General features: G+C 38.4%; 1 protein-coding gene across 2 annotated transcripts in view; it reads right to left on the reverse strand.

Annotated features, from left to right (window-relative positions):
- Positions 1–7,004: 7,004 nt before the first annotated feature.
- The window catches only part of LOC122797711 (cytochrome P450 2D15-like), a 955,177-nt gene continuing 936,817 nt past the window's right edge, over positions 7,005–25,364 (reverse strand). For both annotated transcript variants that reach the window (XM_044066247.1, XM_044066252.1), the window contains one exon: positions 7,005–8,570. In XM_044066247.1, coding sequence (XP_043922182.1) covers positions 8,392–8,570 — 179 coding nt within the window. In that variant the 3' untranslated portion in view covers positions 7,005–8,391. The remainder of the gene's footprint in view (positions 8,571–25,364) is intronic.

The following is a 25,364-nucleotide window of genomic DNA, read 5'->3' on the forward strand; positions in this document are numbered from 1 at the left end:
GTTATATCCATACATGGCTGTTGATTGGACAGATGTAAAGAGGAGTATAGTGCTTTAATTTTGATGACCATCTGTGCCAGCAGCTCGAGATCCATTACTTCAGCATCCATGATTGTAGTTTCTACTTGACATTATGACAAAAAAATAAAAGTTCTAGCTGTAGTTTTGCTACTTTCAAAAAGTCCAGTTTTGCAGATGTAGTTAATGCATTTGTTTTGTTTTACTGCTTAGCTTACTGGATTCAGTTTTGTGATTCTTCCTTTAATGAATCAGTGGGCACAGTGTGGCCGATCCGCTTACATTTCAAGGTGTGGTTGTTAAAGTTTACCAAATAGGAACCTTAGCTTTTGTGCATAAAAAATATACATATAGCTGCATATATGAACGTGTATGGTTAGAACCACACAACAGCAAGTTTTTTTTTTTTTTTTTGCAATGACAAAGTGTAATTTTTGGGTATGTAAGTCTCAAGAATTAAATATGCAAGTCTGAAGATAAGTCTGAAGCTGCGGTGAAGCTATTTAGGGCCTCAGAATATGTCACAGCTGAGGGTGCATGTTGGACTGGCAAACCACTACTGCGAGTTTCTACTGAATCACTCAGACCTACCACCAGTAAATGTGTTCTTACAAAGAAGATCTAAATGAACGTGTATGGAGGACTGTGAACATGTATTTAAGAAGATGAACAAAATGATCACCTCTGACTAAACAATGACCAATATTAATACATTTTTGTTTGCCAGGCTAGCATTGTGATACTCTACCTTACAGAAACAACATTATTCTACAATAGCTACAGAATGGAATACAGAGAGCCTCTGATTTGCCATAAGAGCACCAATAAACTGTGAATGCAACTGTATCTGCATAAGCCTTTTGTGCGATGAAATAAAAAGACTCAACTAATACTTTTGGGAAAAGAGATTTATGCTGATCAGAGATCATCAGCTACTTGTAACCATATTTAACCCAATGGATGGTTAGAGACTGGATTCAGTGCTGGTCTTTATTTCTAGGTTTCATCCACATGATATTAGGGACAATTAAACAATAGCACTTCAGTAATGGACTGTTGCTTACTTGCATACAAAAAGTGAAAATGTCTGAGGATCAGTTTCCTTATATCACTGAAAATGGCCATTTGTATCATGACTATGCTTCCTATTTACATTCTGATTCTCTTATGGGGCTTGTTATTCCTAAATGCAGTGGATAATTACTCAGAATGGCCAGAAATAATCTGTATGGAGGCAGCAACGTTTCAAAAGTCATTTTCAGTATACTTTGCAATAATCCCAGAAATGGTTTGACTGAGCAATTTGTTAAAAGTATTGATCCACCAAACACATCAGAAGAAATCAAAATATTTATATTTTGTACTAAATATTTTTAAGTTTTTCAATATATTTACAAATGCAGATAAAAGAGTCAGTCCACAGGCCATTGTCAACTCACCAGACAATAAAAGAAAAAATGCCAGACAACATACATTTTATTAAAAGGACTGTGACAAAGGGAAATACTGCCAGCCCAACTAGCTAGAATTTCGTAAATAATTATATGTCATTGGTGAATATTGAAATGATTTGTGTAAGATGATTGTGGTAACAAATGTATTAGAACTGCATGTCATGTGTATATCAAACTGGTTTGTACAGATGTGTGTTAAAAAGGTATTTTATAAAGTGCTTGGGCTTAAAATGTAACCACGGTATGCCCTACTGGAAAAGAACAGAAATGTATGTGCACTATTTTAAATGAATACATTTTAACAGTGGAAACTGGAACACAGGATGCTAACTTCGGAAAAATAATTGAAATTAAATTACTTTATGGCTACACCATAAAATATGGTATCTTTAAGTTTCAATGCAGCAAGGAGACACAATGTCTAAAACTAGGGAGCTTCCTGTATCGTCTCTAGGGTGAAATAATTACTAGTCTTGGAATATGAAGGAATGTAATTGTTTTATGACTTCCAGCATCTGCCAAAGATCTTACGTTTATGTATTTTCACAGTTAATGGCTAAATACTGTCAGCTTCCAGCAGTGGAGGTTTCACCTGAGACAGAGCCTGATAACAAGAAATGATGTAATTCTGCAAGATATCCCAGTGGTAATATTTGAGATATTAATATGAGCACTCTCTTAGAGAGACGGGGCATTCTGTATTCTGTCTTGGACTTGACAGGAACCATTCACCACATGTCTGCCTTGCTCTGATGAAGTAAGTTACTAGGGAATAGTAGAATTGTCTAAGACATAATCAGGAATATAGTGAAGCTTAGTTTAGATATTTTTCTTTACTTATTTGAGTCTGTTCTGCAATGTTGTTTTAAATATTCCTTGTGATTTTGAACTCTGATGTCACTGTGAATATATACTGAGTACTTTCTTGTTCTTTTGTTATATTTATGTGGTTGATATTTCCAGAGATATTTAAGTTTTGACAGCACTTGCATATTTATTTGGTGACACTGTGTGGGCCACTCCTAACAGCCTTGCTCTTGGTCAAACTACCATTTGTATTAATATTAATATTACTCAGTAAGATTAGACACCCTTTTTAAGGGCTTTAATGTAGCTGATAAGGAGTTGGCTGGTGGCAGTGATAACTACCTTATAATCTGGGCAAAAGGGGACATAGCCAGTAAACCTGTGCCACTCTTTCCCAGGTAAGAAAGGTCAGTGCTGTTAACTATATGGTAGAACTGCTAGGCAGGGGCACAAATTGTACCATGTTAACACCATGAAATGTTACCATGATAGGGAGGCAGTGGTGATAAGTATTTGCAGTAAAATGCAAGAGGAGTCTGAGGGGGATCTATGGATACAGGCAGCCAGCCAGTAAAATCCCAAATTACTAAGGTTGAGCCTAGAGTTCAGGCATATATGACAGTGCAGCACCACAGTGGGGTTAGCAATGCCAATGCAGATGGGCTCTCAAGACAGAGTATGGGGTAATGTATTCCCAGATAGGATCATCCCTCTCAAGCAACGTTTCTCAAGAGTCACTTGAAAAACTAGCTTGAGTCTTCAAGTGGGGAAAAAGTGTGACAAAGGGAGATACTGCCAGCACAGCTAGCTGGAATTTTGTAAATAATGATATGTCACTGGTGAATATTGAAATGATTAGTGTAAGATGCTTGTGTTACAAATGTATTAGAACTGTATGTCTATAAAAAAAAGTCTCCAAGGCCAACTTCATGGAATTCAAGTCAGAAGTGAGAAACTTCATGACACCCATGCAGATGGGAACTAAAAGTTCGACTGCCGAATCCTACACTAAAGCACTGTACGAGCACATCCACTTGTGCATGAATCTTGCCATCTGAAATATAACCAAGATGCTCTCCTCCAAAAAAAGGAAGCCAATCTGGTGGTCCCCAGTCATAAACAAACTATACAACAGAAGGAAGAAACTGTTGGAGGAAAGAGGAAAATCCCAGGAAACAAAAACTCCTTTACCAGCCTCAGTAAGAAGCTGAGATCCCCCATAAATTCCTTCAAAGCTAGTTACAAAAATAAAATTGCCAAAGATTCCAAAGACAACCACAAGGCATTCTATAGCTATGTCAAGAATCTAAATGGCAATGCTTAGATCTGCTCTGAGCTACAACCCGATGGCATTAAATGTACTGATCCCAAGGACATTGTCAATATCCTGGCATATCGATTCAGTGCCAACTTCACCCCCTCTCACCCCCTAAAGGGCATATCTCAATAATGAAAGATTGTCAAATTCCAGTAATCACAGCCACACTGGTAAAAACCGCACTCTCCAAAGCTAAGAATACAGCATCCATGGGACCAGACAACATCCCGGGCTGTGTACTACATGAATTACAAAATGAACTAGCAGCTCACCTAAGTGTCATATTTAATCATAGCTTCACGTTAGGCTTCATGCCCACTGAGTGGCGCACAGCTACAGTTATCTTACGCCACAAGGGGGGACCACCTTGGATCCTGGGAACTACCGTCCCATCAGTATGACGAGCCTCATCTGCAAGGCCATGGAACGTATTAACATGGAACTTATAAACAAAAACATTGGCAACCTTCAAACACTGAACCCCATCCAGTTTGGGTTCGTGAAGGCCAGTTCGTGTCTCCTGAACCTTTTTGACTTCTTCAAATCAGTCTCCAGAGCCGTTGACGAGGGTAAGGTGGTCCACACAGCCTATCTGGACCACGCCAAGGCCTTCGACACCATCCCCCACTCTGGAATCATAGATAAACTTACTAAGCTAGGCATAAATCCCTACATCACTTGATGGGTTGCCAACTGGCTTACTGACAGAACCCACACTGTAAAAGTAGCCGACTCCAAATCCAACTCCAGACAAGTGACAAGTGGAGTACCTAAGGGTTCAGTCCTGGGACCACTCTTGTTTGGCATCTACTTCTCTGAAGTACAAACTGGGAGCCATTACTGAATCCCCAAATGATGTGGATATTCTACAAAAGGGCCTTACAGAAACAGATGCTTGGTGCCAGAGCCATGGGCTCAAGCTCAATGCCAAGAAGTGTATAGTTATCCCCCTTCGGGAAAAAACATGTACCCATGAATTACCGCATAGGTGGTGGCAGTACACTAAACACCGAAAGTGTGATAAGAGACTTAGGAACACAGGTGGACAGTGGCCTCACTTTTGATAACCACATTGCCACAACAGTCAGGAAATCCTTCTATGTGGCACACCTCATCACTAAGGGCTTTTCATCCAGAAAAAAGGATGTCATTGTCCTACTGTACTCATACCTCATTAGACCCATCATAAAGTACAACGCTCCATTTGGTATGTACCTCACAAGACATCTGCAACAACTGGAAAGGCCGCAGAAACACCTCACTAAAAGAATCACAAGCCTAAAGCAGATCCCCTATGCTGACCAACTAAAAAAACTCCAGCTATACTCTGTCGCATATCGTCTACTCAGAGGCAATCTTTGCTTAACATACAAGGTCATGTCAAACCCAGAGCTGCTGGACATGCTACACTTAAAGAAATCCCAATCCATCAGTGCCACATGCTCCAGGGAACTAAACCTTGTCATCACAATGAACAAAACATGCTGGAGGGATAGGTTTCTGCCCAGAGACTCCTCATACTCTGGAATAGACTGCCCATACATGTCAAGCAGAGTGCCTCCTTGCCCCTCTTCAAAAGAAACCTTGACGACTGGATGGGAGATAGGAAATTTACCCCGGGGATCACGTCAGTCACCCTGTTAGACTGGGATCCAGCGAAGTAAATATTGTGGGAAGAAATAACCAGTTTATTGTTATGGCTAGGCTTGTATAAGCCCTACGGCCAATAGCCTAGTACCAACCTATGAACCTATGTATATATCAAATTGGTTTGTACAGACATGTGTGTTAAAAAAGGTATTTTATAAAGTGCTTGTGCTTAAAATGTAACCACAGTGTGCTCTACTGGAAAAGAACACAAATGTACATGCACTATTGTAACTGTTTATATGTGTGTATATATATATATATATATATATATATATATATATATATATATATATATATATGTGTGTGTGTGTGTGTGTGTGTGTGCGTGTGTGTGCATATTTTAACAGTGGAAACTGGAATACAGGAGGTTAACTTCAGAAAAATAAGTAAAATTAAATTACTTTATGAATTCACCATAAAATATGGTATCTTTCAGTTTTGTTGTAGCAAGGAGACATAATGTCTAAAACTAGGGAGCCTTCTGTATTGTCTTTAGGGTAAAATAATTGCTAGTCTTGAAATGTGAATGAATGTAACTGTTTCATGATCTGAGGTCTATGTATTTTCACAGGTAGATGCTAAATACTGTGAGCTGCCAACAGTGGGTGTTGGGTGTTCCACTTGAGATAGAGTCAGATGACAAGAAATAATATAAATCTGCAAGCTATGCCAGCAGTAATAACTGAGATATTAATTTGAGAACTCTCTTACAGAGACAGTGCATTCTGTATTCTGTCTTGGACTTGACAACAACAGGTACCATTCACCACACATCTACCTTGCTCTGATGAAGTAAGTTACTACGGAATATTATAATTTTCTTAGACATAGGAATATAGTGAAGCTTAGTTTAGATATTTTTGTTTATTTGAGACTGTCCTGCAATGTTGTTTTAAATATTTTCTGTGATTTTGAACTCTGATGTCACTGTGAATATATAGTGAGTATTTTCTTGTTTTTTTATATATTATTAAATATATTTAAACCTTTCATTGTGGCTGATTTGTCTAGAGATACTTAAGTTTTAAGAGTACTTGCATATTTATTTGGTGACCCTGTGTGAGCCACTCGTAATAACCTTGCTCTTGGTCAAACTATTTGTATTAATACTAATATTACACAGTAAGATTGGACACCCTTTGTTAAGGGTCTTACTGTAGCTGATAAGGAGTTGGCTGATGGCAGTGATAACTACCTTACAGTTTGGGCAAAAGGGAGCATAGCTAACTAGTAAACCTGTGCCAGCCATTCCCAGGTGTGTGTGTGTGTGTGTGTGTGTGTGTGTGTGTGTGTGTGTGTGTGTGTGTGTGTGTGCGTGTGCGTGTGTGCGTGTGTGCGTGTGTGCGTGTGTGTGTGTGTGTGTGTGTGTGTAAATCAAACCTCAAAGAGTGTGTGTGTGTCAGCTACTTGGACAGGGACACGAAGCACTGGTTGGACAGAGAGAGTGCTGGAGGTCTTGGCTTGGCCACTCGCTGAGATCTGATATCTGTGTCAGTGGGGAGTCTTACTGGGGATCTAGAGAAAGAGGAAAAAAACAGCCCTGGACTGAATGTGGTCTCTGTGTGCTTTTAAGCGAAATTGCACTTGATGCCGAGAGCTGCATCTGGAAATACTGTGTGTGCACTTGTCATCCTCTCAGTGAACATCCCCCACTGGTGCCAGTAGTGAGGATTGAGGCTCCTTGACTAGTAGTCCAGTGGTGGGTTGTCACAAGGACCATAAACTAGGCTCCCAAAAGGAATGACCAGACATTGAAAGTGTTTTTTTATAGTATCATCGTCTCATTTTAATTCAGACTTCTTTAGAAAACATGTAAAGTAAAAGTTCTAATTTAAATACCCCTAACCAATTATACAGTTAGAATCATCAATCAATTAAAATATCACTAAACTAAGTGAATACAGTTAAATTCTAAAATCAAATAATAAAGTTAACAAATGACCCCTAAGTCAATACATGATGTAATCCGTATAAAAACCTATTTGCAGTTCATCTTTGACAAACTTCAATATTCTGGAACTATAGCAACATTAAGTATAATTTGCACTGCATTTCTTTAAACTTTAAAAGACAACCTAATCGGCCCTTCTTCTCAGTACTACAAGTACTCTTAGTAACAACAATAACAACAAAAAAACATCAAAACTTCTTTAACACAATATATAAAATGTTAGTACTGCATTTTTTAACATCTTACAGATTTTCATATATTCCTTGATTTAGTCTTTTAGTCTTCCTTTTAGTCTTTTAAATATAAAATGGAGGTAGGAAGCACACATTGTCATATTAGCAACCTTTTGCAATTTGCAAGTAGAGTGCTCATTTGACTTGAAAATAACTTTCAGTCGGCTTTCCTATGCAACTGAGAAGTTTGATTTTTTTTTGTCTCACAGTTCATTACAAATTACATACTGAAAACAATCAGACCCAAAAAATGTGAAGTTTTTTTTTTTTTTTGCAGGGGACCAAATTTATATACAAAGACTCCATGGTTGTACCACAGTGAAGAAAATAGAAAAAAAAAAAAAAAACATAAGGGCAACACCTCCTGAAAGTGCCAAAAGCCCCACTGCTCTCCCTATTCCCAACTTAATTTTCTAATCCATCCGCAACCCTTTGTTCCCATTTTTGCACAAGAGGTAGGGGTGACAATCATCTAAAGCCAATGTTTACACTGCTGGGTGACTGATCCTGCTGTGGTAGTTCTTTCACACCACACACTCAGATCTGTATTGTCTCAAAAACTGAAATAACATTTGCCAATAAAAATGGGGTGGATCCCACTACTTAATATACTTCCGGATTCCTTCAGAGATTTTTCCATCTTCTAAAAATCATGTTCTTAATTTCATTGGACTCAACAGAGTAAGGTATACGGCAGGCAAAATTATACTTCTTATTAATATTAGACTCTCTACATGCTAATGTTCTCATATTATTCAAATGAATATAAAATAATTATGTTTCTTATATTCAACGCAGTCATTTTGTCTGTCTTATAGCTTAGTCTATTGATTCCTAGGAAATTATTATTTTAAAACATAAATCATGAACTTGCTTTTTAGCCAAAAAGCCATTAAAGAATTCCAGCAAGACTGCTTATACAATCATAATCTCTATGTGTAATTTTCAACCATTAGCTAATTATCTTAGTTTGGCAAAAATCTTGAATGGAGGGGGTGCCAGTGTGATCATATAAGATGCATCTGTGCTTGGTTTTGGTTCACCATCTGGAATGCAGAATGTGAAATGCTGCATCAAAGTTGTGAAGAAAATGAAAAGTTCAAGGCGAGCAAGTTGTTCTCCCAGGCAAATACGATGACCTACACAGAGAAAGAACCATTAAGGGTTTCAGAATGTGAAATGTGTATATACAGTAGCCAGAGCATGTGAAAATACATTTGTAAATATACATTATAAATATGCTACATTCTAAATATGCCAGTAAATTACTTTTACAAATATGTATGCTTTAATTGGCTAGACATTCTTAAGTTAATCTTAGGCAGATAGGTTGACATCAGTCTACACAAAATGTACAAAGCAAACTGAGTTACTGTTATTCAATCCTAACCATTTCTGAAGTGCTAATTACTGTACAAATCTCAGTGATACAACAAGAAAAATGTATTTTTTGTAGTTAACATTACAGCGAATGAAAATGTTAGAATCTAAGGAAGGACTGAAAAGAAAATTCGGTACTTAAGTATTATCGCAACCACATTCTCAACACAGTCCTGAAGCAGAATCGGCATGTTCTACACAGTGCAGTGATGAACCCTGAAACCTAAGTTAAGCAAATATGGAATAATTGTGACCCATATGCTTCTGTACTGCTTGATTATATGTGAATCATCTCTATTACATCTGCAGTGCTGGAAAACTGGCCGATAGTTGACGTGTGCTTTCCTATAGTTAAAGCTGTCATTTTACTTTTACATCGTAGAACACAGTTGTATTAGGTATGAATATATATGCCTATTACTTATTTTATGCATGTCCACAAACTTTTATGTACCGTAATATTTAGGCGTATTTGGAAACATGTACGTTTCATTGTACTCTGGAGTCAGTGAAGTTTGCATTACACTATACTACTATAACAGATTCACATATCCAGACAAGAAGCTTTCCTCTTTTTACGGTTAACGACCTCATTTAAAGCTGCTCATAGTAGTGCACACGTCGTAAGTTACAATATACAGTTTCAGAATTAACGAAGGTAGTGTAATGTGAAGGAAGTAAAGAGAAATCTCAGAAACTGCATTTCTGTTACTTCGCAACTGACTATCACAACAAGCCAGTGCATTTGGTTCACATGGCGCACAGCTCAATTAAGCTCCAAATAACAGAACAGTCAAATATCGCATCCAGGTTACCAATCGGTCAGCATTAATGACATTGCAGAAAATAACTGAGTTTTCCATAATTTCAACAAGTATGACCGATTTGTAATGTGGTTGTGATAATACGTAAGTACTGAAAATTCTTAGCAATAGTTGAGACAGAAAAGAAATTAAGAAAAACAAATAAAATTAACTATTTTTAATCACAATGCTGTATAAACACAGGAAGTAAATACTAAACTGGAATGAGTTTTCTCACTGTGACTTGATGATGCTGAAGCTTGATGAAACAATATACCTCCTACATATGTAAATATTTTACACAGACACACACACACACACACACACACACACACACACACACACACACACACACACACACACATATATATACCACCACCAGCCTTACATTCCCATGGTAATTTTTAACTTTCATATTTTGTATACAATTAATCCAGTGTCTGACAGATCAAAGATATTGGCATAATTACTCAATGTTCCTAAATATGAGGGACGTGTGCTAAACCTGGGGTGAATTTGTGGTTTCCCCATTCATTTGTCCAAATTACACTTGAACAGAGTAAGAAAAGTACTCTACATTATGTGGAGCAGACAACAGTTCCATAGAAGAGGTGCTGCCTGTGATAAACAGAATATGCTGGAGGGAAATGTAAGTTGCAAAAGAAATTGAGATCACGTGAAACAGTGTTTACACTACCACTGGACATGCAAATATGCAATAGGTCTGAGAGCGCAGGATTTGGTGAAGGTCTTTATGCATGGCAGAGGTCAACTATTAGTAGTCTGTATGACACTGAGAAGAGGGTAAAGCTTTGAGATGGTTAGCATAGATTTTGTGATTTAAGCCCTTGATTTTTTTCAGTAGAAAGTGTTTTTGCTTCAGCTGTGACAAGTGTTTGGACAGACATGTCCAAAGTAGGACACTATATTTAATGACTGGCCTGATGGGAGATGAGTACATTGGAAGGATTACATCCCTGGCTGCATACCTTTAGATAAAAGCTGTGGAATGAAAAAGGACTTCCTTATAATAGTGGATACAAGGTAATCAACGAACAGTTCCTTGTCGATGTTACGTTCTCAGATCCCTAACTAAGTGATCAGCTTTCAAGGGTTTGTTGTTAATTTGGTAGTTATAAGAGATGTCATGCTTGCCAAATGATATGATTATACATTTTTTTGCATTGATTTTAGTCCATGGTTTTGATACCAGCTTTTTGTTTGGGAAAGACCATCTTAAATGATTTTGGTGTTCTCTGGGCAGTTTACGATAGCACCAAGTTTACAGTGATCTGCAAACTGGTTATCTCTAAATCCTTAACATTTACTTGGAACTCTGAGAAGAAAATACCAGAAAAGTGTGGCCTAAAGAGTGAACCATGGGGTACACCATTAGTGACAGGTCATTGGAGGAGGTAGACCGCTACCCTTATTTTCTGAGTTTTATTTGTGACCAATTTGCTAACTAAGGAGTGCATAGGGATTTCAATTTAGCTGGGACTGTTTACATACAATGCCTGAGTCTGAAATGGTGCCAAATGCCTTTGGGTGGTCTAGATATGCAGTGTGTACTGATTTGATCACCTTTTCAAACAAGTCAGCAAGACTAAATAGGCTGGATCTTGTTGAATCTGAACTGGCATGATTTGAGAGTTTGTAGGTTACCTATGTCCTTTTTCCTTTATTCCATATTGATCTTTTACAAAGATTTACAGATGAGGCTGGTCAAGCTTATGGGTCTATAATTGTTTGGGTCTGTTGACACCCCACTTTTGTTCAAGGAGAAGAAACTTACTGTCATTTGTTCATCTGGAATGAAGCCTGGTTATAGCCTGATATCAAATAACATCTGTAGGTCATGTTTCAACCTAACCAGTAGGCAGTCCAGTATGTTTTTCAACCCCACAGAAGTAATGCTCTTAGCTTCGGATAGTGCCTTGAGGACTTGTTCTTGGAAGAGGGGGTGTAGATACAGGTATATGATTTGTGACTAAAGAAGGGAAGAAGGGATTGATGTTTGAACTCAATTTGTCTGCTGGTAGCTTGGCTACATCCTCTGGGTCCAAATATGTGATATCCCTTACTATTATCTTTGTGCAGTGCTGGGTATTGTTCCTGAGGCTTCTAATATAGTTAAAGGAAGCTCTATAGTTATCCTTTGCCTGGATGGGTATTTTTTACCACAACTGGCTTTCATTGATTCGATCAAAGTGTGAAGTTCCTTGTTAACTTTAGAAAGCAGGTTGTTGGCATCTGGAGAGTTAAATTTAATTTTGCATGCAATGAGTTTTTACTTGTATTATATAGCCTGTTCATATTAGGATTCCATAACAGGGGGATAGTTTTAAATTTGGCATTCTGTTTACTTCTGAGGGCTACAGACATGTCTTTGCAGCTATTTACATGTGGATAGAATTAGGAGGTAAATGATTCTGCATATGCAGTAGGGTCGCCAAGATGGAAGGGACTTCTGAATTTAGCTATATCATCACTCAGTTTTAGTAAATTAGCCTTGGCATAACTTCTGAATACAGAGGTATTTTAGGATTCATCTGGCTTCAGACGAGGTGAATGTGACTGATCTGTGGTCAAATTTGACCAGGAAGGAAGTTACAACTGATGTGAGTATTGTTAGGGGTGTAGTTAGCTAGTGATGACCCAAATCTATCATTTCCTTATTTTTGGCCATTTAAATTTTTTGTAATTTTACTATGAAGAGAAGTGACTATCAGCAATGGTTAACTGTTCTGTGGGACTATTGGTGGATGAAACCAAATAATATTTACACGATTCATGCAGAACAATTATTGATATGGCTAGTTTGGGGAAGGATGTGTGTATGTGTGTCCAAGAATAAGGGGCTGAAATAATTTACTGTGGTCATTGTTTCTTTCACTTTCATTACAATAAAACTTAGGAGGTGTACACAGAAGGTTGATGTCTTTTTGAAGAGGGAGTGAGGAGGAATGCTGCAAGCGGAAGTATGGGGCCATTACGTGACCACTGCTGAATAATGATATGACTTGTTCGGTTGGGGGATGTAAGTGTCTACCAGCAGCAAATTAAAGTGTGTTGTCTTAACCATTATGTATTAGAAGTGTACAGAATGTAGGTACCATTTTGTTGGCATGTGATGCATGACAGCAAAGAACAGTGACTTGATCACTTCTGAATGATTATAGATATGGTTTGTTAGGGACAATATTTGCTGAAAGGCAACATGGCCATTATATTTATATGATTCATTCAAGGTCAAATATAGCATACCCATTCAAAAAAGGGCACATTTCACTGGGGCAGCAGGTGTGTGTTTTCTACCCAGGTATCTTATTACAAGCTCCCAATTTTTTTTTTTTTTTTTTTTTGTGAATTGCCTTTGTAGACCTGACATGAGACTTCCACCATACAGCTAAAAAATCCAGTGTTTCAGAGGGCTTTTGGTGTTACAGTCTGACACTATGGTTTCCACTGGGGGTGGAGATATTTGTTCTCTATACAAGAGCCCGAGTAAAACTAATGTCTAGAATATTTATGTACTAGGTTAGCATTATATCAAAAGTAAAAATCCTATATAATGTACCAAATAAAATCTATATTTTTCAGTTGTAACATGTTACAGTTATAGTGCCATGCTTTCAAATTGGATAAAGCTGTGCAGTCAAATCCATAGGTGTGCAGCACTGGCAGTTTTGATGTTAAAATTACACACTTATGTGTGTTTTGTAGATGAACACTCTGTTGTAATTCTCTGAAAATTTTGCAATGAATTCTCAAATGGGGTGCAGAAATTATAGCCTTTCAAAGACCAACCTCAGTGGCATTAGGTTCATGTGCCTTTGTTTCCACAGCCTGACATTTTGCATTATACAAGTTTTCATTGTGATTAGTCTGATGAACTTCTGCTCAGCTTGCTTACTAACGGTACCACAATGTGTACACTGAGGTGTACGCATTATGGTATCTCTCCCCAATTTGCCAACATTCCTCCTCTTTGCTGTTAATAACTGCCTAAAATACTTCCTTGTTAAGTTTTCATTAGATCCTATATGCAAATATTCCATACTTCATGAGAAAAGAATATTTTCAGTTGCATCATGCCATGACTACTGTATCATGCTTTTAAGCATCTGAAGGTGTGGAGTCAGATTCAAAGATGTTGCTGCACTAAACATTTTGAGGATACAATTGCAGTGTTAGCATTGTTATACAGCAGATTACACTGTTGTTATTACCTGAACATTTCATAATGAAATCTTAGAAGGGACAGAGGTACAGTCTTTCAAAACTGGCCTCAGTGGCTTTAGTTCATGTGCCTTTACTATCATAATCTGATATTTTGCATTATATGATATATTCATTTTTGGCATACAGTATGCTGCAAACAGCCATTTCCTAAAATACTTTTTATTGAGTTCTCAATACATCAGAAGTAAAAATGCTATATTTCTCCAGAAAAATATGTTTTTTTTTAATTTGTAACATACCAATATCAGGCTTTAAAGTGGCTAAAACTGTGGAATTAAATTCAGTGGTGTACTGTTTTGGAAGTGCTATCATTAGAATTGGATTTTAATGAATGTTTTGCAATTGATCCTCCTCTTGGTATTATCTGAAAGGCAGCCTTGTTATAGCCTTTCAAAGCAGGCCCTAGTGGCTTTAGTTCATATGTATTTACTACTACTATCTGACATGCCGCTTTATGCTCTTTTCATCTTGGGCACTGCGTGGAACCTCTGTTCAGTGTGATAAGTACAGTAATGGTCTAAACTATTACTATAATACTTCTTTATCAAATTGCCAATATAAAGTGGAAGTAAAAAGACTCAATATTTCACCAGAATATTTTATGTTTGAAACATGCCATAGCTATCTATAATGCTGTGCTTTCATGTGGGATAAAGTTGTGGGGTCATATTTACAGGTGTTATGCACTGGAAGCTCTAAGGTTATTTGTATAATTTTAAGTGTATTCTGTGGCTGATCACCCTGTTGTTATTGCCTGAAAGTTTTATAATGATTTCAGAAAGGTAGACCATGATAAACAGTTAAATTTACTAACGGTACCACAATGTGTACACTGAGGTGTACGCATTATGGTGTTTGTCCCCAATTTGCCAACATTCCTTACACAATGCTGCAATATCCTCTAACACAAAGATATGCAGCACCAAAAAGGGCTGGCCCTGTGGCCAAGCTGAATGTTAATGAGGCATTCCAGGAGACAGGTATATGCTAATTAACCATGTGCTCTCTCACCAGCACCGCCTCGAGGAAGCCATCAACACAGCTATGTAGATCTGCATATGGTCATCCCCACCATGTTGCAGCACTGAACATGGCTAAGAGGTAGTGTTCAACTACCCAAAATAAACATGGTGGGGGAACCAACAGACATCAGGGTTTACTCTTAAAGTGACACTAACAGTAGTATAGGGATTGGGGGGATGCACTAGACACCACGGAAAGTACCATAATGGCACTAATAGTAGTACAGGGATTAGGGGGTTGGGGAAGCACCAGATACTAGGGAATATTTTTTTAAGTGTTATAATGACACCAACAGTAGGACATGGAATGGAGGGTGGGGGAACCACCAGACATAAGGGAACACTTTTAAAGTGTTGTAATGGTACCAGCAGTAATATAGAGATGAGGGGTGGGAGGATGCACTAGACACCAATAATGACTATTTAAAGTGCTATAATGGCACAAACATCATAACAGAGACTGGGGGTGGGAGATGCACTAGACCACCAGGGATGACACTTTAAAGTGCCCTAATTGTACAAAAGTAGTAGTAGGAAGGGGAACCACATGAGGGCAGATAAGGTAGGGACAGGTACAATGACTATGGTGTGTGTGTGTGTGTGTGTGTGTGTGTGTGTGTGTGCGCACATATGTGCGTGTGTTCTTATTTATGTACTTGTGTGTATAACAGAGTGATGGAGAGGAATACCACTGCCTACATGAGCAGCAGTTACTACAGCTATATGCACGTCAGCCATGATCTTTAAGTCTCGAAAGTAACTGAGATGCAGTTTAGCCAATAATAAGGTCTTATCTCATTATGGCTAACATGTTTTTGAATCAAAGATGGGAATATTGTGGTAGAAGGGCCTTTTGTAGCATGAGGCCTGGGAAGGCCTTTCACAGATGGAGCCATTGCTTTAAGTTTATGTGCATTTACAGCTACAACCTGACATTCTGCATTATACCCTGCTTTTATCAAAACATAAATATCTAAGGTTGGTGTGATTTCACATTCAAAATGGGTAAGCACTTCTGCATAATAGTGATCTTTTTATTCTCAGTGTGATGTTGTGGGGTATTGCCAGCAGAGGTGAGACAGTGCATGTGTATCATATGCCAGCATGGCTGGTTGAAGTTTTGTACATAATTTTACATCATTTGACTGTCACATTGACTTGAACAGATGTTAATGTATTTGATAACCAGCTGAAGGATGGAACTCTGGCAGCAACAGTTTGTTTATTTTGTTTTTGTTGTTCTTTGGAACCTGATATAAAAGATATATGTCAGGTTACCACAGTTCAGTTGTTAGATGTACAAGTCCATCACTCTGTAGTATCTCATCTTGCCTTGTGGAGGTCAGCATCTCAGCAGTGCATCCTGCCTTGCTACACTATGCGAGTTAACTAGGGACAGCTTCTCTTTAGTTCAGTTAGGAATAATACAGTGACCCTAGTTTACTATTATTTTCTTTTTTCTGCATCTGTGAGATTCTATCCAGCTGTGTTATGTTTATATTTCCTGTGACTGAAACTCTGTTTATTGTAACTAAATATTAAGTATTCTCTTGTTCTTATTTAACAGTTAACTTAAAAATCAAACTCAATCATTTATATCACTATTAATTTGACACAGTATAATTGTAACAGCCTTAGAGTATTTGACTGGTGGCAGCAATCTACCTTGTAGTCTGGAGAGAGAGGACACAGCTGATGAATCTGTGTCAGCCTTTCCCAGGTGTCAGAGTCCAGTCCCAGTGGAGTGTGTTCCCTGTGTGCTCTTAGGGGAAATTCTGTTTGATGCAGAGAGCTGCATTTGAAACACTGCGTAAATTCATTCCTGTTCTTAGTGACCGCCTCTCACTGATGTCAGTGGATGAGGATTGACGTTCCCTGATTACTGGCTCGGGCTAAAGAGGGGCCATCACACTCAGCATATGTTAAGGTTTAAAAAAATGACTTTTAATGATAGGATTTTTTTATTAAAATTCAAGATGCAGTGACTATTTTTCTTTGAGGGTAGGAGCCCATTCAACTGAAGCTTTATTTCATGCCAGTAACATTTAATATTCCTTCAAAAGTTCACAAATAATTGATAAACCATGTTGGGGATGTAGGCTTTTAAATTCAAGGGGCAAAAATAAAGAAAATCAGCCAATATTCTGAGGACAGACTGAATATGTTCCTCAGTTAAGGAATTAATTAACTGCACATTTATTGAAATGCTTAAAAAAGTCATTTCCACAGAGTATGAATTTGTGCCTGACAGAACAGTTATAAGCAGTTACATACACAGCTAAAAGGCATGGGATTGTTTTGGCATGACTTGTTATTTACTCTTCTTCCCTTAAAGCTTTTGATTGTGGCGTAGCAGATATTGCTATTAAGTGCTTGATTCTCCAGCTCATTTCTTATCTGCTGAATCTTGTGTGGAGAGCTTGCAAATCTACCCTGTGCACTGATATTTAACAGGTGTTCCAGTTTCCTTGCACATCCTAATGACATACTATATGTGAATTGATCCTCCTCCCAACTGTATAGTTTGTGTATGTATGTGCATGTGTGTATCAGTGTCAAAAATTAAAAGGTCAGCAGCTGTCGCTCAACAACTATAAAGCAACAAGAGAGAAAATGTCACCAAAATTGTGCTATTCCTGCTAACATTCACCCCAATATCCTTTGCATCCTTTCACATTTGTAGAAATAGACACCTTGCATAACTGGGTACAGTAATACTAGTATCCAGCAAGGCACAGCTTTCTCCATGATGATATGTATAGCAGATGCAAGAGGAACTACCTAACCCTAAATTCTGCAAGCTGCAAGATAGCCACATACTTTTAACTAAACAGAGTCCCAAGTCACTATACTGTAATTCAATTAAGAATTCCATAATAAAAAACTATTATGTTTAGGTCTGTGGAAGATCCTCCTGAGATTGAGCAAATATCGCTTGTTTGTCACCCTACTCTAGCATCTTTGAAAAATTAGTGCTGACATAGTTTTGATGGGGTGACAGCACTAGAATTGTCATTACTACATTTACAAATAACATTAAGTGGAACTATGACAATGACAATGTTTACATAGCTGTAGTTTCAAGTGGAACTGTGATTCTGCAGTTGCATTTTCTTAATTATCTAAAGCTTGCTTTGTGTCTATAACCAAATATGTTTACATGCAAGTCTGCATGTATTTCATTATTGTTTTTTTTAGTTGAAATACTAGTAGGCCTAAAAACTCATAATGCAAATTTAAGTAGCAAAGTGTGTGTGTGTGTGTGTGTGTGTGTGTGTGTGTGTGTGTGTGTGTGTGTGTGTGTGTGTGTGTGTGTGTGTGTGTGTGTGTGTGTGTGTGTGTGTGTGTGTGTGTGTGTGTGTATATACTCTTAATTGTATTCAGAAACCATCATTAACTGTCCCCAGCAGGCAAGGACATACCATTCAAAGTAGAAGCAGGGACGCTGGCTTTCTTCTTTTTCTGACTACACTCCTGACAGCTCACTGTATACTTTTTACTGTGAATTTGGAAATAGCTTGGCTAACTTCACTATATCCGAAATTCACAATATAAAGTGTACAGTGGGTTGTCAAGACAATGCCTAGAATCAAACTGAAGCCTATGTCCATACTATACAGCAATTACAACTGCTGTTCATCACTGTGTAGTCTGAGTATTGTGATGCCAAAATACTGCACAAAAGCTAGTGCATTTTATTAATGTCTGTTTATACCTCCTTCGCCCTATTCTGTAATCATCCAGCTTTTTAATACACGTGATGTATGTGTGAATGGTATACTTAAACATCCATTGTGTGTCAGTTACACTTGGAATGGGGTGAAGAAAGGGTCTATGTTAAATAAACGAATGCTTAAAATGTCGAGTATAACATACTCGAACACTTTTAAGCGAATGTTTATTTAATTGACCGCTCAGATCGAAAAACACAATCCCAAAAAGTTTTGTTTGGCCACCGACCCCTCCCAACTGCTACAGTACACAAAACCAAGTAATGCCATAGTACATACACATAAAACAAAAACAAGGGAAACACACTTTAACATTGTGCCATGGTACATACACATAATAATAATAAAAAAAAAAAAGGGAAATACACTTTAATGCTGCTGTGCCCCCCACAACCCCCTACATAAATATACCAACTCAGAGACAGCACTTCAGTGCAGAAAGGGAAATTCTCCCATTCTACACCATTAGCACTAGCTTACATGATGTATTACGTCACATACGTCAGTGATGGCCAAACAAAATGTTTCAGAACTCTGTTTTCCAAAGTTCTGAGCGGTCGATTAAATAAACTTTCGCTTAAAAGTGTTTGAGTATGTTGTAATCGACATTTTAAGCATTCGTTTATTAAACATGGACCCTGAAGAAAGGCAGCAACTTCATTTATAATTTTAATATCACATTTCTGTGGAATTACTCTTAATGCACTTCCAGCTGACAGCATATAAAATGCATATCATGAATATACTTCTTTCATCATAACAAACAGTAAAACAAGATAGCAAAAGTGCACTTTTCCTATCACTAAACATTTCTCTGGACCTCCATCCCCCAGCCTTCAACATCTTGCAGCACCCTCTGATTTATAGTAATATGAATACTGATTTACTAACTGGTGGTGTCTTCACAGATATGATGTGCGTTTGAATCAATAGACAACAATCTTTGTTTACAAAAGCTAGGAAAACAGCTTCTTTGGATAAAGTGTCATTAACTGGCTCTCAATCTATCTTTCAATCAAATCATGTTGGGTTTATTTTGGGAGCTCTGTCATATAGGCTGGTATCTCACATGCAAATTCCCTAAAGACTACATTGGGCCCAGTCTTGTTTTCACTGTTGCTAAGCAATCTGAAGGCAAAAGGTACAGCTTTAAACTTAACTAGGGACGTAAGTGTATGCCACTAGCTAGAGCTCATCATATAAATGATAATAAAAGCTACGTGTAATGACAACTCAGAAACTATCAAGGTCCAACCCCATACATGTAAAAGATGCTTTAAAGAGGAGCTTCAGTGAAATGACTGTCAAAAAATATCTTGGTCTGCTCTTGGATCCTACATTATCTTTCAAACAGCATAAGGAAACAGTAGTAGACAAGATATTTCAAAATGCAAAGCTTCAAAATTTCACATTATTTCATCTGAGGCAGAAAAACTTCTGCCAAGAATGTCCTACAGAAGCTAAAGGATTGCCTTCTTTGAAAAACAACCATGTGGTAAATCACTATTAATATGATTTGCAGATACATTTATCTAGCAGATCTCAAAACACAATTACCGCCTTCTGCATAAAGAACACTGTCTGCCTGTGACTTGCAGATTTGCCTTAACTGACATAAGTATTTACAAAATAATTGGCCTACAGCAATGCCTTTTGCTACTTTCTAAACTTTCTGTTAAAATAACCTACTATTCTCTAAGATGTAACTCTAAGGATGCTTCGATAAGAACGCACTTTAAATTAGCTATAGCACCAAAGGCCTTCTATGAAATTGGGCCTAACTGCTGAAATTAGCTTCCTATGAATATCAGAAGCAGAAAACATTGCAAAATTTTCATGACAAACTCAGAAAATGTCTCACTAGTGAACATGAACGCATATCCTCAGGGATAATGCTTTTGGTGTGAAACAGTAAACAGAAAACCTCACTTGAGAATATGTTGCATTTTTATTTAACCAACATTGTTGGAGCTCATTGCTATCATATGCCTGTTTTCCAAGCACCTCTTAGGTATACAGCAGTCATAACATATATATCACTTCATAATGCAAGTGTTAAGAAGTTATTACCTCTAAATTCTATGCAGCATATGTCAAATGAAAAAAACATTCTAGAGTGAAGTATCTTTCAAATTAGTACTATATTAGTACTAATCCATGTAACGTCTGGCAAATAAATGCAGTATCTGTCAAGTGAATGTCTTGTAACTTCAGAGAAACTGTGCAGGATTTTATCAAAATCAGTTGGCTTGACTCAGATATCTATAATCGTTACTTTAGCTGCGCCACACAGAGGCTGGATCATAGGTACATAGGTAGGTACTAGGATATCGGCCCAAGGGCCTATGTAAGCCTAGCCAACAAGGTTCCCTGGCTTATGCCACCAAAGAAAGTTATTTTTCTGTGCCCCTGTCGAGCAGAGGCACAGAAGTGATCCCCGGGGTGTATTTCGTATTTCCCATCCACTTATCAAACATTTTTTTCTTGTAGAATGCTAATGAGGAACTTTGCTTAACCTAGATGGGTGACTTGTTCCAGAGTATGGGAAGTCTCTGGGACAGGAATCTATCCCTCCAACATGTCCTGTTTATTGTGGTGACAAAGTTTAGGTCCCTAGAGTGTGTAGCTCAGAGGGACTGGGATTTCTTTAGGTTAGCATGTCCAACAGCTCTGGGTTTGACATAGCTTTATATGTTAGGCAGAGATCACCTTGGAGTAGGCGATATGCTACTGCGTAAAGCTGGAGTTTTTTGAGACGGTCAGTGTAGGGCATCTGTTTGAGGCCAATAATCGTCTTTGTGAGGTACTTCTGTGGCCTTTCCAGATGCTGCAGATGTCTTGTGAAGTACATTCCAAAAGGGGCATTGTACTCTATAATGGGTCTAATGAGTGTCAAGTAGAGGGGAACAATGTCCTCTTTTTTCCTAGACGAGAACCCTTTTGTGATGAGGTGTGCCACATAGAAGGATTCCCTGACTACTGTGGAAATGTGATTATCAAAGGAGAGACTACTGTCCACCTAGGTCCCAAGGTCTCTTATCATGCATTCGGCATTAAGTAGACTGCTGCCTATGTGGTAGTTCACGGATACAGAGTTTTTACCTAAGGGGATGACAATGCACTTTTTGGCACTGAGCTTGAGGCCATGGCTCTGACACCAGGCATCTGTCTCAGTGAGGCCTTTCTGTAGGATGTCCACATCATTTGGGGACTCAGCTAAGGCTCCTAGTTTGCAGTCATCTGTGAACTTCGTTAGCCAAAGGTCTTCTGTGTTAGCCTGCACTTCAGAGAAGTAGATAGCAAACAGGAGAGGTCCCAGGACTGAACGCTGTGGTACTCCACTTGTCACTGGTTTGAAGTCAGATTTGGAGTCTGCAACTTTTACAGTGAGGGTTCTGTCATTGAGCCAATTGGCAACCCATCTTGTGACGTAGGGATTTATACCTAGTTTAGTGAGTTTAGCTATAATTCTAGAATGGGGGATGGTGTTGAAAGCCTTGGCGAGGTCAAGATAAGCTGTGTGAACCACCTTACCCTCGTCAACGGCTTTGGTGACTGCCTCAAAGAAGTTGATCAGGTTTAGGAGTCATGATCTGCCTTTCACAAACCCGAACTGGGTGGGGTCCAGAGTTTGGAGGTTACCAATGTTTTTATTTATGAGTTCCATGATGATACGTTCCATGGCCATACAGACAGGATCGTCAGACTAATAGGGCGATAGTTCCAGGGATCAGTGGTGGCTCCCCCTTTATGGAGTGGGATAACTGTTGCTGTGCATCATTCAGTGGGCACAAAGCCTGATGTGAGACTATGACTGAACATGGTGCTTAGGTGGGGAGCCAGTTTGTTCTGTATTTCGTGTAAAACGCAGCTTGGGATGTTGTCCGGTCCCATGGATTCTGTGTTTTTGGCTTTAGAGAGTGCAGTTTTTACCTGTGTAGTTGTGATTACAGGGACTCTGCATTCTTCCTGTGTAGATATGGACCCTTTAAGGGGTGAGAGGAGAGACAAAGTCAGCACTGAACCTATCTGTCAGGATGTTGGCAATATCAGTTGGTCCTGTAATTTTTGTGCCATTGTGCTGTAACTCAGAGCAGATCTGGGTGTTGCCATTGAGATTCTTGACATAGCTATAGAATGCTTTGTGGTTGTCCCTAGAATCAGTGGCAAATTTATTTTCATAGCTAGCTTTGGAGGATCTTATAAGGGATCTCAACTTCTTACTGAGGCTGACCAGGGAACTCCTCCACTCATGGGATTTTACTCTCTTTTGCAACAGTTTCTTCCTTCTGTTGTAGAGTTTGTTTATGGCAGGGGACCACCAGATTGGCTTCCTTTTTTTGGAGGATAGCGTCTTGGTTCTGTTTGGGATAGCCTGATCCATGCGCTTGTGTAAGTGCTTATAGAATGCATCTGTGTAGGGTTCAGCAGTCGTAACTGTATTGTCCCTCTGCATGGGTGTCATGAAGTTTGCCACTTCTCTCTTAAGAAGCATGAATTTGGCTTTGGAGACATTTTTTACCATGATTTCCTTAATGGGGGGGGGGGGGGAGTGGGATGTGTATATCTAGGGTGATTAGCTTATGGCTGGATCTGACCAACGAGGAGTTGACTTCAGGTGTGGAACACCGGTCACTCATGTTGGTAATGTCTAGGTCTAGGATATTGTTGACCCTGGTGGGGGTGTGGATAAGTTGATCCAGGGCATTGAAATTTATGAATTCCAGAAAATTGTTGAGTGAAGGAGTTGGTACATGAGTAGTTTTCCCAGTTAATGGTGGGGTAGTTGAAATCGCCCATTATTAGGGTGTTTGGCTGAACCCTCATATTTTCCAGTATATCAAGAAAAGAGGAGTGGGAATCATGGGGAATGGTGGGGGATCTGTAGCAAGCTACAATTTGGATTGCAGTTTTGCTCAGAGTTAGTTGCGCTTGGATAACCTCGGATGCGTTATGCTGAGCAACTAGCCTGGAGGTGTGGATATCCTTAATGAATATGGACACACCTCTGCCTTTGGTGTTCCAGTCCAGGTTAGGTGACCGAAAAGTGTGGTATGAGTTTTAGCCTGGTAATGCAAGGGTGCTCTCTGCAGCCTTGAACCAAGTCTCAGTCACTGCACAGATATCGATGTTCTCTATTTTAAGGAGTGCCTTGAAGGAGTGCATTTTGAGATTTAGACTTCTAGCACTGAGTAGCATTACACACAGTTTTTGCTTGCCTGTTCCTGTTATGGTGGTGAATTTGTCATTTGAACCTTGCCTAAAAAAGGTACTATAGGGGCAGCAAGAGCCTTAGCCAGTATCCGGAATTCCAGGGGTGACAGGTGCAGGCCATCTCTGGCAAAGCATCATGGTCTGTCGACCATGTTGTCCCAGGCAGACAGATACTGGATCCCCTTAGAGTGACACCAGAAGCTTAGCCAATTGTTGAAGTTAATCATTTTGTCCTTGTACTGTGGTATCATTCTGGGTGATGGCAGGATGCTACTCAGGGCTAGGGTCATACCTGCCTGGGTCACATGATCCAAGAGCTCTTCTGAAAAAATATTTTGAGCTCTCTCTGCTTACTGCTTGCTGCTTCTTGCTGTGGGATGGATTTGCAGTGTTCTTAAGACACTCAGTCTTGCTGGCTGGATTCTGCTAAAATTCAAAGTCTGGTTATATTTGCATTCACAGTCTGTTGCATACAGAAACTTGCAGAATATACACTGATGAGAGAATATACTTTGCAGCATCAACTTTAGAGAGCAGTAACAAATAACTTTTTATAATAAACCAAACGGAACCACGTTGCAGCTTAAAAGTACTGTTCCAACTTTACTTCTCATATAGTACAGATGATGTGAGAGATATAACATTTACCTTAGGACTTGTGTCCCTATCATACCTCTAACATAACTGGATTTATACAGCTCTTTATATACAGTTTTAGTCCTGTAGAAACAATACTAAGCTTCCTTGTTTAACAATGTCTTGTAAGAGACCAGCTTTTCTGACAGTGTGAATATCCTGTAACAGTGTCCTGATGTCCATGTAGAAAAACATATTTTTGAGGAAACACATTGTTCTGTATGATATTTGGATCTGTGTATATGAACATATGTTCTTGTGCCAATGCTGATAAGCATATCCTGTTTTTTTATGCAGAAAAACATATTTTTGAGAAAACACATTGTCAGAGATCAGCTTTTCTGACAGTGTGAACATCCTGTATTTTATTTGGATCTTTGTATAAAAACATCTGTTCATATCCTGTTTTTCATGCAGAAAAACATATTTTTGAGAAAACACATTGTAAACATATCCTGTTGTTTTAGTAAACATATTGTGTCCATCCTGTTATTTTAGGAAACATATTGTGTCCATTTTTATATGCAGAAAAGCATGTCAGTGTTCTTTAAAAGCAGATTTTGCATTTTTGCTCTTGCATACATCCTGTTTCTGAGTCTGTAAGGGAAAAATGTCCATTCAGCAGATTCCTTTTCCAAGCCATGGTCATTTAGTATGACTGCTGATCACATATTACTAAACTCTGTTTCTGCATTTAAGCAAGCCTTTTCTTTCAGCATATTTACAACATAATTAATTTCAGACTTATATTCATAAAATCTAACAATTCCCTCTGTTTTTAAACATGCTCAAAACATTTTATATAGAAAACACAAGAAACAAACCTTTAGTTTGATACAACAAATCAAAATGCAATTTTACATAGTTAATACAATGATATTAAAGTATTACTACCCAAACTG

The sequence above is a fragment of the Protopterus annectens genome, chromosome 1.part0, assembly GCF_019279795.1.
Source record: "Protopterus annectens isolate FY-2018-M chromosome 1.part0, PAN1.0, whole genome shotgun sequence".
NCBI classification, from domain to species: Eukaryota; Metazoa; Chordata; order Ceratodontiformes; family Protopteridae; genus Protopterus; species Protopterus annectens.